This window comes from Haplochromis burtoni, unplaced genomic scaffold, assembly GCF_018398535.1.
Source record: "Haplochromis burtoni strain Fernald_Lab_line unplaced genomic scaffold, NCSU_Asbu1 Contig_1216, whole genome shotgun sequence".
NCBI lineage: Eukaryota > Metazoa > Chordata > Actinopteri > Cichliformes > Cichlidae > Haplochromis > Haplochromis burtoni.
In genome coordinates this window covers 30,787-43,802 of record NW_024583577.1, presented here as the reverse complement: position 1 = coordinate 43,802, position 13,016 = coordinate 30,787, and the positions used below count along the sequence as shown (strand labels likewise).

Here is a 13,016-nt window from a genome sequence, read left to right as displayed (position 1 = left end):
TTGTTTTAAATGCACTTTAGAACAACACGCAGCAACACTACACATGAGCGGGAGGAGGGAGGTATGGGGTCTTCACACACCCCCGTTCTCTGCTAGCCATTGGGGCGGGGGGGCTGGGAGGAGATGTTAGCTGTCCGATTGGCCTCCCTGCTGCTGCGGAGCCTGGGACGGTCTGCTTGCCTCCACCCCGGGGGGAAGGGTAACATCTCTTGGGTCTGGGTTCTGTTTCCCCCTCTGGGGGCGAGGGTACCTGGACCCGGGGTATAGAGTATGTTTGGGGAGTGTGATTGTGTGTACATGTCCATTTATGTCAATCCTTACGTTGGGTGAGTGCTGAGTGTTTGTATATGTGTGCATGAGGGTGGGAATGCATGTTTGTGTCTGTGTGTGCCTGTTTGTCTGTGTCTATATGTCAGGTCGGGTCTTAGACTCCACCTCTCTGGGAACTCCCAGGCCCTCCAAGGCCTATCTCCCCTCACCACACTCCCTGCCGGTGACTGATGCCCTCAGGGGTCGGTGCATTGGTGGTTCTTGGTGTCCGGGGCTGGGCACTCAGGTATGTACCGGCTCACTCCCGGTGGCTACCTGGCGGGGCCTGGCGCCTGTTGCTCGGTCAGGCCTCCTCCAGGGTGCGGGGGGCCCTCGGGCCTGTGGGCCGGCGGGCACGCCGGTGCAGCCCCCTCTAGCTTCTGCTCGGTGGCTACTGGGTGACGCCTCGTCTGGGGATCCTCAGCCCTTCCCATGAGGGTGGCACGGATGCCCCTCCGGTGGTCCTCTTTGGGCTCTCGTGCTCTGGGAGCCTCTGGATGTCTGGGGCCTGGATCTCCTCCATGCCTGCTTCATGCCCTGGGGGACGGGGCTATGGCTCGCTACATCCTCTTGCAGACCATTACATGTGGAAACCATTTGAATACAAGCGCGCTGATCCACACAGGTATGCACACGGGTGTTCACTGCTCGTAGACTTAAATTACACCTTTCTTGGCTGCTACTTCAAAGCACATTGTGCGCTGTCTGTCCTGCGTGCTGCACAACAACATTGAATATTTAGTATTTACTGCTGTTTACACTTAGCTAGATTAATGCGATGGTGTTGTGTTTAGTATGTTGCTTTGGTTTTTTTTTTTGCTTGTTTTCTATTCTTCTTCTCTCAACAGGTGATCCAGGAGATTTTTTTTCTCCCCCCCTTTCTCACTGTCCCTCTCCCCTTCTGTTTTTCTTTTCCTTCCTCTTTCTTTCTCTGTGGGGGAAAACTCTGTAAAAAACCCAGGAGAAATAAAGACACAATGAGACAAAGTTACTTTCTTTGCTAAACGTGTACACGGGTGAGCTGCTGAGAACAACTCACGTCGTGAACAGAGGCTTGGCACTTTTTATAGGAAAGACAGTGAGAACAGGATAAGAAAATAATAAACAGATAAAATAAACAACTCCATATGTGGCGCTAGTCTCGTCAGCAGAGAGCTGGGAGAAAGCTGTGAGAGATAAAACAATCTAAAACAATATGTCCCAAAACAATATGTCTTCGCTGGGAAAGTCTAAAAGGATAATTCTAAACTAATCTAACCATAGACAAAGGGCAGAGAAAAGGCATCTTTGTACATTTAAAAGAAGGTAAAGAAACATAGAATCATTTTCCACTAACATTCCCTCCTGTTTTAACTTATTTTAAATGTATACAACAATTGTCTGTGAAGGTTATTTATTAAGTATCTTTAGCAATTTTTTAATGGTCAAAATGTCAACAAAGCAGAAATGTAAATCATGTGGCCTAAAGAATAAAACAATAAAAGAATAAAAGAATTAAGGAAGACACAGTAAAAGAAAATATAAAAGTAATAATGAAGAAAAATAATAAAACTAAAACTACAAAAAATAAAAAAATAAAAGAATAAGAAAACCTTATGTTGTACCTGTATAAACTACTAATGTGTTAATCAGTGCATGATCACTTGACAAGTCATTTTTAATCACCACGTCATTTATTAGCAGCTATTACAAGTTCCTCTAACAGAATTGCAACGGGATGCTGTTCTTCTTGAGGCACGGCAACATAAGCAGTCATTGTAGTTGTTATCATCTTTGAAATCATTACTCTTAGACATGGCAACACACACAACACTAATATGAGCAGTGCTATCATGATGAGACCTAGAAGGACAAACGGTTTTGCTACAGCAGCCAGCCATGGACCGCCGAACAGCCAGTCCAGCCAGCCTTGTGCTGTAGCTGCTCCAGGTGTGTGGTCAGTGACATATTGTTGCAAAACGGTCAAATTCTGCAAAGCTTCATAAATGTCTCCTCCAGCTTCGTATCCATCAGGGATAAAAGTGCAACATGTCTCCCCGATCAGCTTACAAACTCCTCCTTGTGATGCTGTTAGCAGGTCTAGTGTCAGTCTATTCTGCAGCACCATCGTTCTGATGGCCTGCTGTTCTCCTGCTAAGGCCGTTCCCAGGGCCTTAGTTAAGTTGATGTGTCGTAGCAGAGCATATCGGTTGATTTCCACGTGATCCCGCACCTCGGCAACTCCAATGCCGGGGACCAAGCTCTGTAAGAATTTCGCTCCTCCTCCCCAGATGCGAAACTCTCCCGGCACTCCAGTGTCCACTGTAATGCCGAAAGAATTGGGGGAGGCGATGTCCACTTCACGTCTCTGTCGGCGGCTTGGGTGATGTGCAACACGTTGCATGAAGAAGACGTGATCTGATAATTGCACCAGGGCGCACAGACCCCCCCAACCTTCAGGGAGTGACAGATAAGCCTTATTGCCACATAGGAAGTACCAGTCAGCCAAAACTCTGGTTCCTCTACTGCTGGGTGCCGTCCGTGCACATCCTGTCTGGTACTGAGTCTTTGTTTGTAGTGGCATTCGGTAGCTGTAGTCGGGGCGACAGTTGAGGCTCATCAGCGTCGCGTTCCTGGCACAGGTTGTGTTGGTTGAACAGGCCATACACTTCCTCTCATTCCTCGGTGGGCAGAAAGTGTATATGTACTTACATAGGTGAGTAGGCAGCTCCCCCACTGCCCGCGATCCATTGTTCATCACACATACTGGCAGTTGTGATGCGTTCAGTTTGTTCAGTAGAATTACATCAGGCAGTGGGTCTGAGACTTGGGGCCAGGTCAGTAGGTAGGTCTGTCCGGAACAGTGCACATTCGTGAGTGACGATGACCTCCAGGTTGCTTTAGCTGGGATGCTGTAGTTGGCCTTGGACCAAAGAGTACCGTAGCCTGGATGTGTTGCCAGGCCCAACAGGCACCAACTGCGATCTTCAGGTATGCTGTACGGCCACAGGCCAGACGTCTGTGAGGATAGGGGCATATGGGTACATGCATAGCAGTCAGTTTTATTATTCAGGTGAGCTGTAGTGTTCATAAGCTGCCACCAGAAGTTAGTGGCGTAGCCATGGGGAAACTTGGTGTACTTTCCTTTGTCATACAGTGTCTGCCGTTTCTTCAGATAGCGTGACTTGTTGTCCCTCACGGAAGCAAAGATGAGGAGCCCGGCCAGGGTCAGGGCCGCTGCAGTTATTAGGAGCCACCACCTCATGACAACAGGACACACCCTCCTGTCGTGAGTAGACCCCCCGGCCAGAAAGGCTGTTCCCTCCACCGGGCGAGATCACAACAATTGGGCGAGCCTGTGTCGACTGAGTTTAGATGGCTTCACTTACTCGCCTGCAGTGACTCTGATGGATCCAGGATGGTCGTTCCGCAATTTTGCAAGCGGTGGGCGTGGTGAGGAGAACCTGATGTGGTCCCTCCCACCTGGGTGCGCTCCAGTTTTTCCTTTGGAGCACCTTTATCAGAACCCAGTCACCGGGCTGTAATCTGCAAGACACTTGATAGACATCATTACATTCTTCGTTATTTACAATCATCTCTTTATTTTCCTACAACTTAGACATACATTTTGCTACTGAAATTGTATCTGCCTTTTTCACTGGGTAGATTTCTGGCCACTTTGAGAATACATCTATAACCACTAGGGCGTATTTTTACCCTTGGCATTCATTTAGCTCAATAAAGTCCATGTGGATTGTGTGAAAAGGGTGAGGTTTTTGACACGTCATGCACGTTCTGACAAATTGTTTTGCTGAAGTTTCAAAATTTACAGTGTAGAAATGAGAGTTGACAATACAGGTCATTCCCCCCGATGACAAATGCGTACAGCCATGAGTCACTAATGCCGCCATTTTGTGGAGGAATTTTGGCAACACTGGCTTGCCATAACACATCATTAAGTCGTTTGTCAGAACTGCACCGTGTTTTAGCCATTTTGCCTGCTCTGCTGTGCTTGCTGCTTTTTGTTCATTTTTCAACACATCCAGTGGAATCTGATGTGTGTTTACTGCCATCAATGTGATGTTTGTCTTTTGTGCCGCCTGTTTTGCTGCTCTGTCAGCAAAGTTATTGCCTGTAGCAATGAAAGAGGCGTTGTAAGAGGTTGGCATGCTGAACTGGTTTTCCGGTTGGTGTAATCATTCCTCTGGTTTTCCAAATTTTTTGCAAAATGATGCACAGCAGAGAAAACATACTGGCTGTCTATATAAATGGTTATTTGTTTATCTTTGTGTATTTCACATGCGCAAATCACAGCTAACAGCTCAGCGCTCTGTGCAGAATATGAACAAGAAAGTGGTTTTGCTTCTATTATTCTACTATCTGTGGTCACTGCGTAACCTACACAATTTCGGCCTGTGCTGTAAGGTCAAGTGCTGTTCTCCTAGCTTCCACACTTGCTGATCATAAGGTGGATCTGGGCCTGGAGTTTGTTTAAATCTCAGAATGTTGTGATACTCGGTCGGTTTCTGGAAAGTGGATGTGGCGGGTGTCATTTAGCATGCACTCAGGTGTAATACCAGAAAAGAATGCCATGACTGCTATCTTAAGTTTTGTCAGAGCGTCTCTACCTAGCAAATTTACTGGACACAACGGGTCATATGCATTTAATAAAGCACCTGCGGCCACTTGCTGTATGTACTAGTTCTAAAGGGGCAGTTAATTGTTGTACAGTTGTGTGGCCTGCAGCTGACTTTACAACTAATTTGTCCTTTGAAAACTGTAAGTTCTTAAGTGGCTGCCTCAAAACTGTTTTGCATTATTTCTCTGTGGCCTACTCCTACAATCTCGTGTGAAGTGACCTTCCTCTCCACGGTTCTAGCAGGCGTTGTCTCTATGTTATCTGCTGTTTCTGCGTGGCTGTCTGCAGCCTTGGTGTTTGTGACTTTGCTCGCCTCTCTGTTCCTGATAGCCACCTGCGAATTAGTGTTTTAGTCTATTGTCAACACGTCAGCCTTATTTTTAAGTTACAGAATGCTGCTTCTTTTTTTGTCTTGGTTTGGGAGAATAGATGCAACACTACATTTTCACTTAAGGCATTTTTAGATAATTTCTAGTTTTTCAAACAAGTCATGGATCTCACACATTTCAAACTTTCAAGTTAGGGTTGTTTCCCATTTATACATATATATATTTAACTTTGCATTGCTCACAGCTCATAGCTCACAGCTCTAAACCTAGGCATTTTCCAATCATATGCCTAATCACTGTGTCACTGTGATTCTCAAGTATTGTCACAAGTTCGTTTAAATTTGTTTCCAAAACCAACAAAATAATCAAACAAAAACAAAAACATAAACGTGTCAGGACACAAAAGAAAAAAGAAAAAATGCTGCCACCCGAACAAGGCAGAAGTCTGCATATGTTGGCTTTTAATAGCATGCAGCTTGTAACATGGTAGACTAATGTGCCTGTGTTAATTCAGCTCCATATTATTGTGTCAAGTTGCACTGGGTTGGGAGTGGTTTTGTGTGTGTCACATTTTTGGTGAGCCAATGGCTGGAATGGCGTTGGACTAATTAGAGGCAAGTGTACTTGATTGCACTGATACACTGGTCTACTTATAGCCCACACTACAAACACTGCTGTGTCGTTTTGTCTCTCTGTGCAGGTATGTAATGTGATGAAATCAGATATGTTTGGGATGGATGGGTTTTGCGCTATGAATTTTATATTAAGTGTGTCGTTTTGTCTCTCTGTGCAGTCCAGGGCCTATTATATGCCACAGCCTAAAGGCAGCAGGGTTGCAGAGGCTTGAGTGACCACTGACTATATGCTTGCAGGGTGGTGGGTCTCCAAGGACAACTTCTAACCCTGTTAAAGGCAACATGTGGAGTGCAACTTGGCTGTGTGGCATAGCTGGCTCTGGCCTTGGGACTGTGTGTTTTTATACAATTCATAAGTGGGACACTGGACTGTTTTATCTTTTATCTCTTGATATATTTTTCGTCAATAAATTATCTTTTAGAATTTTATTGACTGTCATCTTTTTGCCCACGACTGAGACGGTTGGTCAGACCTAGAGTCTTTCTTTGGGTGTGTTACAGCAGCTTCTGCTCTAAAAGAAACAAATAAATAAAAAGAAAAGAAAATGTGTAACATGCTCATCAGCTTAGCAGTGTCTACATATTTAATTCAGCTTCTCAATCCTGTAGTTTTAGCTGTTGTCTACAGGGTTTTGCTTATTGGTTGTTATTATAGGTGTGCTCTATATCTCAGCAATGTGTCATTCTAGGATGATAGGTTTCAAGCTGGTCAAGTGCCTCTATGCACTTCATTAGTTTAGTTATTCTCTGTATTGTCTTCATCTCACATGTCATTACACTGAGTTTCAGCAAACCTTAAGCTTGATGCAGACTACTGCTTAACAATTATCCACCTCACATCATAACCGACTAAGGTGCCTCTTCATATTAATATTATGTCATTGTTAATATTATCCTCTTTGTCTTATATAACAGCAATAGCATATTATAATATTTTATCAGTGTGTACCATTATACTACTACTGAGCCAATTTGTTAGTTAGGATCATCTTATTCAGCAAACAGATCATTTAGAATTCATCCAATCTGCGGTCACATTTGTTCTCTCTGTTGCATGGCGGACCAGGCAGTTCTATTATATTATTTATATTTTATTTTGTATCCATCAAGGGCTTCAGATGACCTGCAGTATCATCCTTTTCCCAAGGTGGAGACAGTTACCTTTTCACACACTGTCCTTGGCTGAACAGTGACACAGCCTTAATATACTTTATTTATGTTATTAAAATATTTTCGTGTGAATTATTTGCTTTATATCCATTTTATACATTGTGGGCATGGTCATCATGCCAACTGTGTTTCATTGTTAATATCACTTTACAGGTTGTTATCCTTGCTATTATTAATTTCAAATACTCTAAAGATAATTTCTACTGTAATTTTCCCTTTGTTTATCTTTATTTCGTACTTTTTATATTTATATCTACTCAGTGGGGTCTGTTTTCAACCCTTTTAAACTACCTCAAACTACTGTGATCTCTAGTTTTCACTTAATAAGGGATTATTATGTTCTTCCTGATATGGGTGTTGCTGCAGATGCGGCTGCAGGAATGAGTGTTGGTTTACTAAAAGGATTGTGGGCACTGCACAGTGTCTCGTCTTCTGGTTTTACTAAACTGGCAGTTGAGTTCTGTTCTTCTGACTGTTTATATTTTGTTTTCTTAAATCTCTCAATTTACAGACATTGTTTTGTCCGGCGTCTGGACTTTTCTTTTCTCACCACTGCTCGTCAGCAGGAGTGAGTTTTAATTTCACTTGCTTGATTACCCATCTTATTTATGTATTTACTTATTTTTGTTTAAGTAATATATACACGATACAGCTGCTATCACCTTCGCTGGTATTAGAGACGAGAGTGGTTGCTCACACGCCCTTCGACTTTCGGACTAGTTCCGAAAGCGGTGTGAACTTTACGAGACGGAACTCGACCGTTCTCTCAACTCACCAGCACGTCAGTGAACAGCAGTAAAAGAAAAACACAGTAGGAGCAGCTCAGTCTCTTATTGGACCGTGAAAATTCAGCTTGCTCCGTAAATTAAAACAATACACACACACACACACATTCACATTCACAGCTTCGACGCGCGCGCGACCGGAACCCTTATGATAAGGGGAGCTCCCAGAGCTACTTACTCCCTAGACCCAGTCTAGACCCAGCTGGGGGAGCTACCCAGAGCTCCAAAGCTACCAGTCGACGAGCTCCCAGAGCTACCAGTCGACGAGCTACGCTACCAGTCGACGAGCTCCCAGAGCTACCAGTCGACGAGCTACTTCCGCTATTTTAAATTCCCTGAATTTAAAATACGTTTTACGCAAGATTGTGTCAGTGTGTCTGTATCTACCTGGTCAGTGTCGCCGGGTCTGGTCCACCTCGATCGGGCCCCACCACCGTGGGTCGCTTTCTAAGACGTTGGCCAAGACCCGAATTTAACGCTCTTGGTCTTTTTCCACACACCTGGTGTGTGAGCTGTCGACAGGCGAACAACGTGGACTGGTCACGGAGATGGGACACGATGGAGGCGCTCCGGCTCGAAGGACCAAGAAATGTTGGGGGAAAACTCTGTAAAAAACCCAGGAGAAATAAAGACACAATGAGACAAAGTTACTTTCTTTGCTAAACGTGTACACGGGTGAGCTGCTGAGAACAACTCACGTCGTGAACAGAGGCTTGGCACTTTTTATAGGAAAGACAGTGAGAACAGGATAAGAAAATAATAAACAGATAAAATAAACAACTCCATATGTGGCGCTAGTCTCGTCAGCAGAGAGCTGGGAGAAAGCTGTGAGAGATAAAACAATCTAAAACAATATGTCCCAAAACAATATGTCTTCGCTGGGAAAGTCTAAAAGGATAATTCTAAACTAATCTAACCATAGACAAAGGGCAGAGAAAAGGCATCTTTGTACATTTAAAAGAAGGTAAAGAAACATAGAATCATTTTCCACTAACATTCTCCCTTTCCTGTCTCTCACTCATGTCTGTCCCGTCTGTAACATCTGAAAATAAAATATAATAAATAATAAAAACAAAGATCGACCAAATGGACCAATACGGCAATGCTACGATGATCCATTTGGCAAAGTAAATCCATTGGGTATCCTTGTTGGTTTCCTTATGCAGTATTTTTGTGTGGTGCTTTTTCTATGTCTTAACAAAAGAGGAACAAAGGCGTTGAAGTTCACCTAGGATGGTTTGTTTTAAGCATATACAGAGTAGGTGTCCTCCTAAAGTATAAATTAGAAAGAGAAGGTATGACCTCTCTCATGACCTTAGGGTGTGTGTGTGCATGCCAGAACACTCTGGAAGGCACACAGAGTCTTTACAGACTGCTAAGGATCAAACCTCTATCAATCTACAAACATTTATATACTTCTAAGCATAAATGATTATAAATTTCTATGCACAAATGACAATAATAAAACATAAACCCAACAAAAACAACATTGCCCCAAACCACCAAACAGGTGGCCCTCTGTTTACATAAACCAGGTTTTAGAGAAAAAACTAGAAGTTCAGATCATGTGTTCACAGCATGATTCAGATAAACTAGAATCCGAATTTACTGGCTCTTAGTTGTGGTCAATTCAATAAGATGAGACAGATTCTTATGCCTACTACAGGGGACAGAAGATAAATAGTTTAGGTTGATAGTTTCTTTAAACCACAGCACTTAAATTATCTTAAAGAAAAATCTAAAATATTTTCTTCTGTTTTGTTCAGATTTGGTGTCTCCACTTTGCTACACGTAAGGTTTGAGTTTCATTAATTTGCCACAAAAAGACAAAAGCGCAACAAATCAAGTTTAAAATTTAATATGATTGTTTGTTTGTTTGTTTTTTACTTTGTGTAGTTCTATTAGAGCAGGGGTGGGGACTCCAGCCTAAGGGCCGGTGTCCTGCAGGTTTTAGATCTCACCCTGGGTCAACACCTGAATCAAATGATTAGTTCATTACCAGGCCTCTGGAGAACTTCAAGACATGTTGAGGAAGTAATTTAGCCATTTAAATCAGCTGTGTTGGATCAAGGACACATCTAAAACCTGCAGGACACCGGCCCTCGGGGGCTAGAGTCCCCCGCCTCTGTATTAGAGTAATGTTTTGAAATACTTTGCTCAAAATAATTGAAAATCTCACATGTTAGCACAATTCACATTTGGTTTAGCACACCACATGATGAATAGTAAAAACATCGCTCTTGTCAGATTTTAGCAGAGGCTTTCACATTAATTAGTCATGTGTTAGACGGGATATCCCAAAAACCCTAAACAAAGAAAATCCACCAGGGAGGTGGGCCTGTTCAGGAAAAACTCCAACTTCTCCATCTGTTAGAAATCAGTTTGTGTGAAACTGATGCTTCCACTACACCAGATTACATATAAAGCTTTTCTAAAAATTTTACAGATTTCAAGTGAAATAATACAAAATATTGTGTAAATTAAACAGTGGTAACATTTAAAAATATAAAAAATAAGAGATTATGTCTCTTGGAAGGCCTGGGAAACCACTGATGGTCCCCCAGATGAGCAGGAGGATGAGCACCTTTATCTTAAATCATTTTTACTTTTATTAGATGTGCTTAATCGGTCACTTACAGTGCCATCTCACGCGTTCAACCTATTCCTGCATGTGTTTATCTCAGGTACTTCAGCCTCCAGCAGGCTGACAATGTGCAAATTAAGTTAAATGGTGATTCTAAGCTGTGTTAGCTCTGGTCGGTGCTATTTCAGGCTGCATTGTTTAATAGCCTGAAGCAGGCTGGGATAACCTCCCCTGCCCGTGAACTTTGGATAGTGTGACAACCCACGCTGGTATTCTAAATACCACCTTTTTAGATGGTAACTGTAACAGAATGCAGTTACTCATATTTTGCATTTTAAATACATAACAGCGGTACACGTATTACGCTACTCCCCAACACTGTGTGACAACTCACTTTCTGTCGGTCTGTTTGTCTGTTTTGTGCCTCGTTTGCAGGCGCTGGAGGAGAAGTAGAGTAGCTCATCCATTACAACCAGCACCGGGCGGGACTACACAAACAATGTGCACGCCATGTACCCACCGGCAGAACTACGACACCATGTGTACCACCAACAACCACGGTGCTGAGTAAGCGTCTGCTTATTTAACTTAATAAAGCATCAGTCTGCTCTAAACTAGTTGTGTTAACAGGAATATTATTACATCTGAACAACAAACAAAGCAAATTTTTTAGGTTTTATGCAGTTTTTATGAATTAGCAAAGGATTTAGAAATGCATGTAGAAGGTAATAGGTAACCCTTCACTGTTTTGTAAGCTTTAGAAGCATTATATTACAGTTGTTTTGTGCACATAGACACGGCAGTTTTGTGCCTCAGTTTTATACAGTATAATGGCCATTAAGCTAACGGCAGGAGCTACAACCATTTTGTCAGGAAACCTGTTCAGGTATATGTATAGAAAGCACTTTATTATTTTGGTTTATTATTTAGCTTTTCTTTCCACCATGTGACATTAAGCAGTACAGAATGTGAAATATTTATGTTCATTTTGATTGCAATAAACAACTGCATGAGAGAAGCATGTCAAAATCACTCTTGTAATTCTTTTCCCCCTGTTTTCAGGGGTGTAACATGCGCACGTTAACTAGTGACTTTTTGGGCAAATTATGGTTTGCCCATGTTGCATATGATCAGAAGTTTACCTTAACTTTGTTGAAAGGCTAATCCTCATAAGTCCCTTCAACAGAAACACACATAGTGGCAGACTGTACAGACCTTGCAGTGAGTTCAGGATGCAGAAGAGGTACAGGCCAGCAGTGGACAGCTGTCCAAATGAGAAGGAGACCAGGCCCCAGGGAAGGCTAAGCAGAATGCCTACTCCCAGAGGGGGACACATGCTGTGCATGGCTCTATTGCATTCAGTCTGTCCAAAAATGATTTAACAAATATAGAAAGAAACATAATACAGCAGGCTATAGATGACCTGCAGAGTCCTTGAAAAGAAAACTTTCAGTTTGTTTGAAATTGCGTTCTCTTAACAGACGGCTGTTTACTCATACAGTGTGTGTGTAATGGAAACTAAATTTTAAGTCGTGATGGTAAAATATTACAAGTACATAAATTTTTATTTAAAAAAGCCAAATTAGACAACCCATTGTAGAGTATTTTTATCAAGTAAAAAGAGGATAGAAATTTAAAAAAGGTGAATGATCTTGATTGATTGATTGATTGATTGATTGATTGATTGATTGATATATTGATTGATTGAACGTTATTAATCCCTAAGGAAATTATGGGTTAAAGGCTGCCTTCACTCCTACACCATCTTGATAAGATCGGACTTATCTTCAAGATCATTTTAAAAAGATGAAAAAAATTACCTCTCTGCTTTGGCCGACAGTGAATACACATCTGATTGTCACCGCAAACATAATCATGTTAAAGAGAAACACAATGACGAACGGTCCCACTGTAGTCACCATTTTCATTATGCCTTGGGTAATATAGCACCTACAAAGAAAGGAAATAGATGATGATAAAAATGTTACACATTGAAAAGCAATTAAGGCATTCTGTTACAAATATGTAGGTGAGTCAGTGTATCAACCAAAACAAATTGTATTCTTTTTTTCTTCTAACAATGCAAGTAAACAGAAATTCTGATGCACATACAAAAAAGTTAATAAATAAAAATTAGTTAAGATTTTGCATTCAAATTTGTTTCTTAGATTGCAGTTTCATGGAAGCTGGAGATACTGCCAAAAACTGAATGTAAAATATTTCACGAGTTTTTACATGCTGGCAAATTCATTCCTTACATTGCATTTTCATTGGTCTGCCTGATAAAGACGATAATCTGATAAAGAGAACTTCCTGTTTGGAGTACTCGACTCCACCCCATTCCACCACGCTGAGTTTGAGCAGGTATCTGCTGACATTGATGTAAAAGATTTGGACAAAGTAAAGGTAGAGGTGGAATCCCTCCAAAGCCATCCAGCTGAAAGTGGCCAGCAGGGAGTAGTGAAGAGCAAGAGCCATGTGGACCTTCATAGAGACACGTTCTCTGACTTTTCTGGCAAATACAGGAGATGTGATTCATGGTAAGTCACAACTTTCACATAGATTATTTGGTCATATCCTGTTTGG

General features: G+C 42.2%; 1 protein-coding gene across 1 annotated transcript; it reads right to left on the bottom strand.

Moving 5' to 3' along the window:
• Positions 1-1,243: 1,243 nt before the first annotated feature.
• Positions 1,244-8,843, bottom strand: LOC121813165. The gene is made up of 2 exons (XM_042216725.1): positions 8,234-8,843; positions 1,244-3,844 (listed from the first exon to the last, which is right to left on the bottom strand). The coding sequence occupies exon 2, from the start codon at positions 3,551-3,553 to the stop codon at positions 1,979-1,981; it is 1,575 nt and encodes a 524-aa protein (XP_042072659.1). The 5' UTR covers positions 3,554-3,844; positions 8,234-8,843; the 3' UTR covers positions 1,244-1,978.
• Between the last annotated feature and the right edge of the window lie 4,173 nt (positions 8,844-13,016).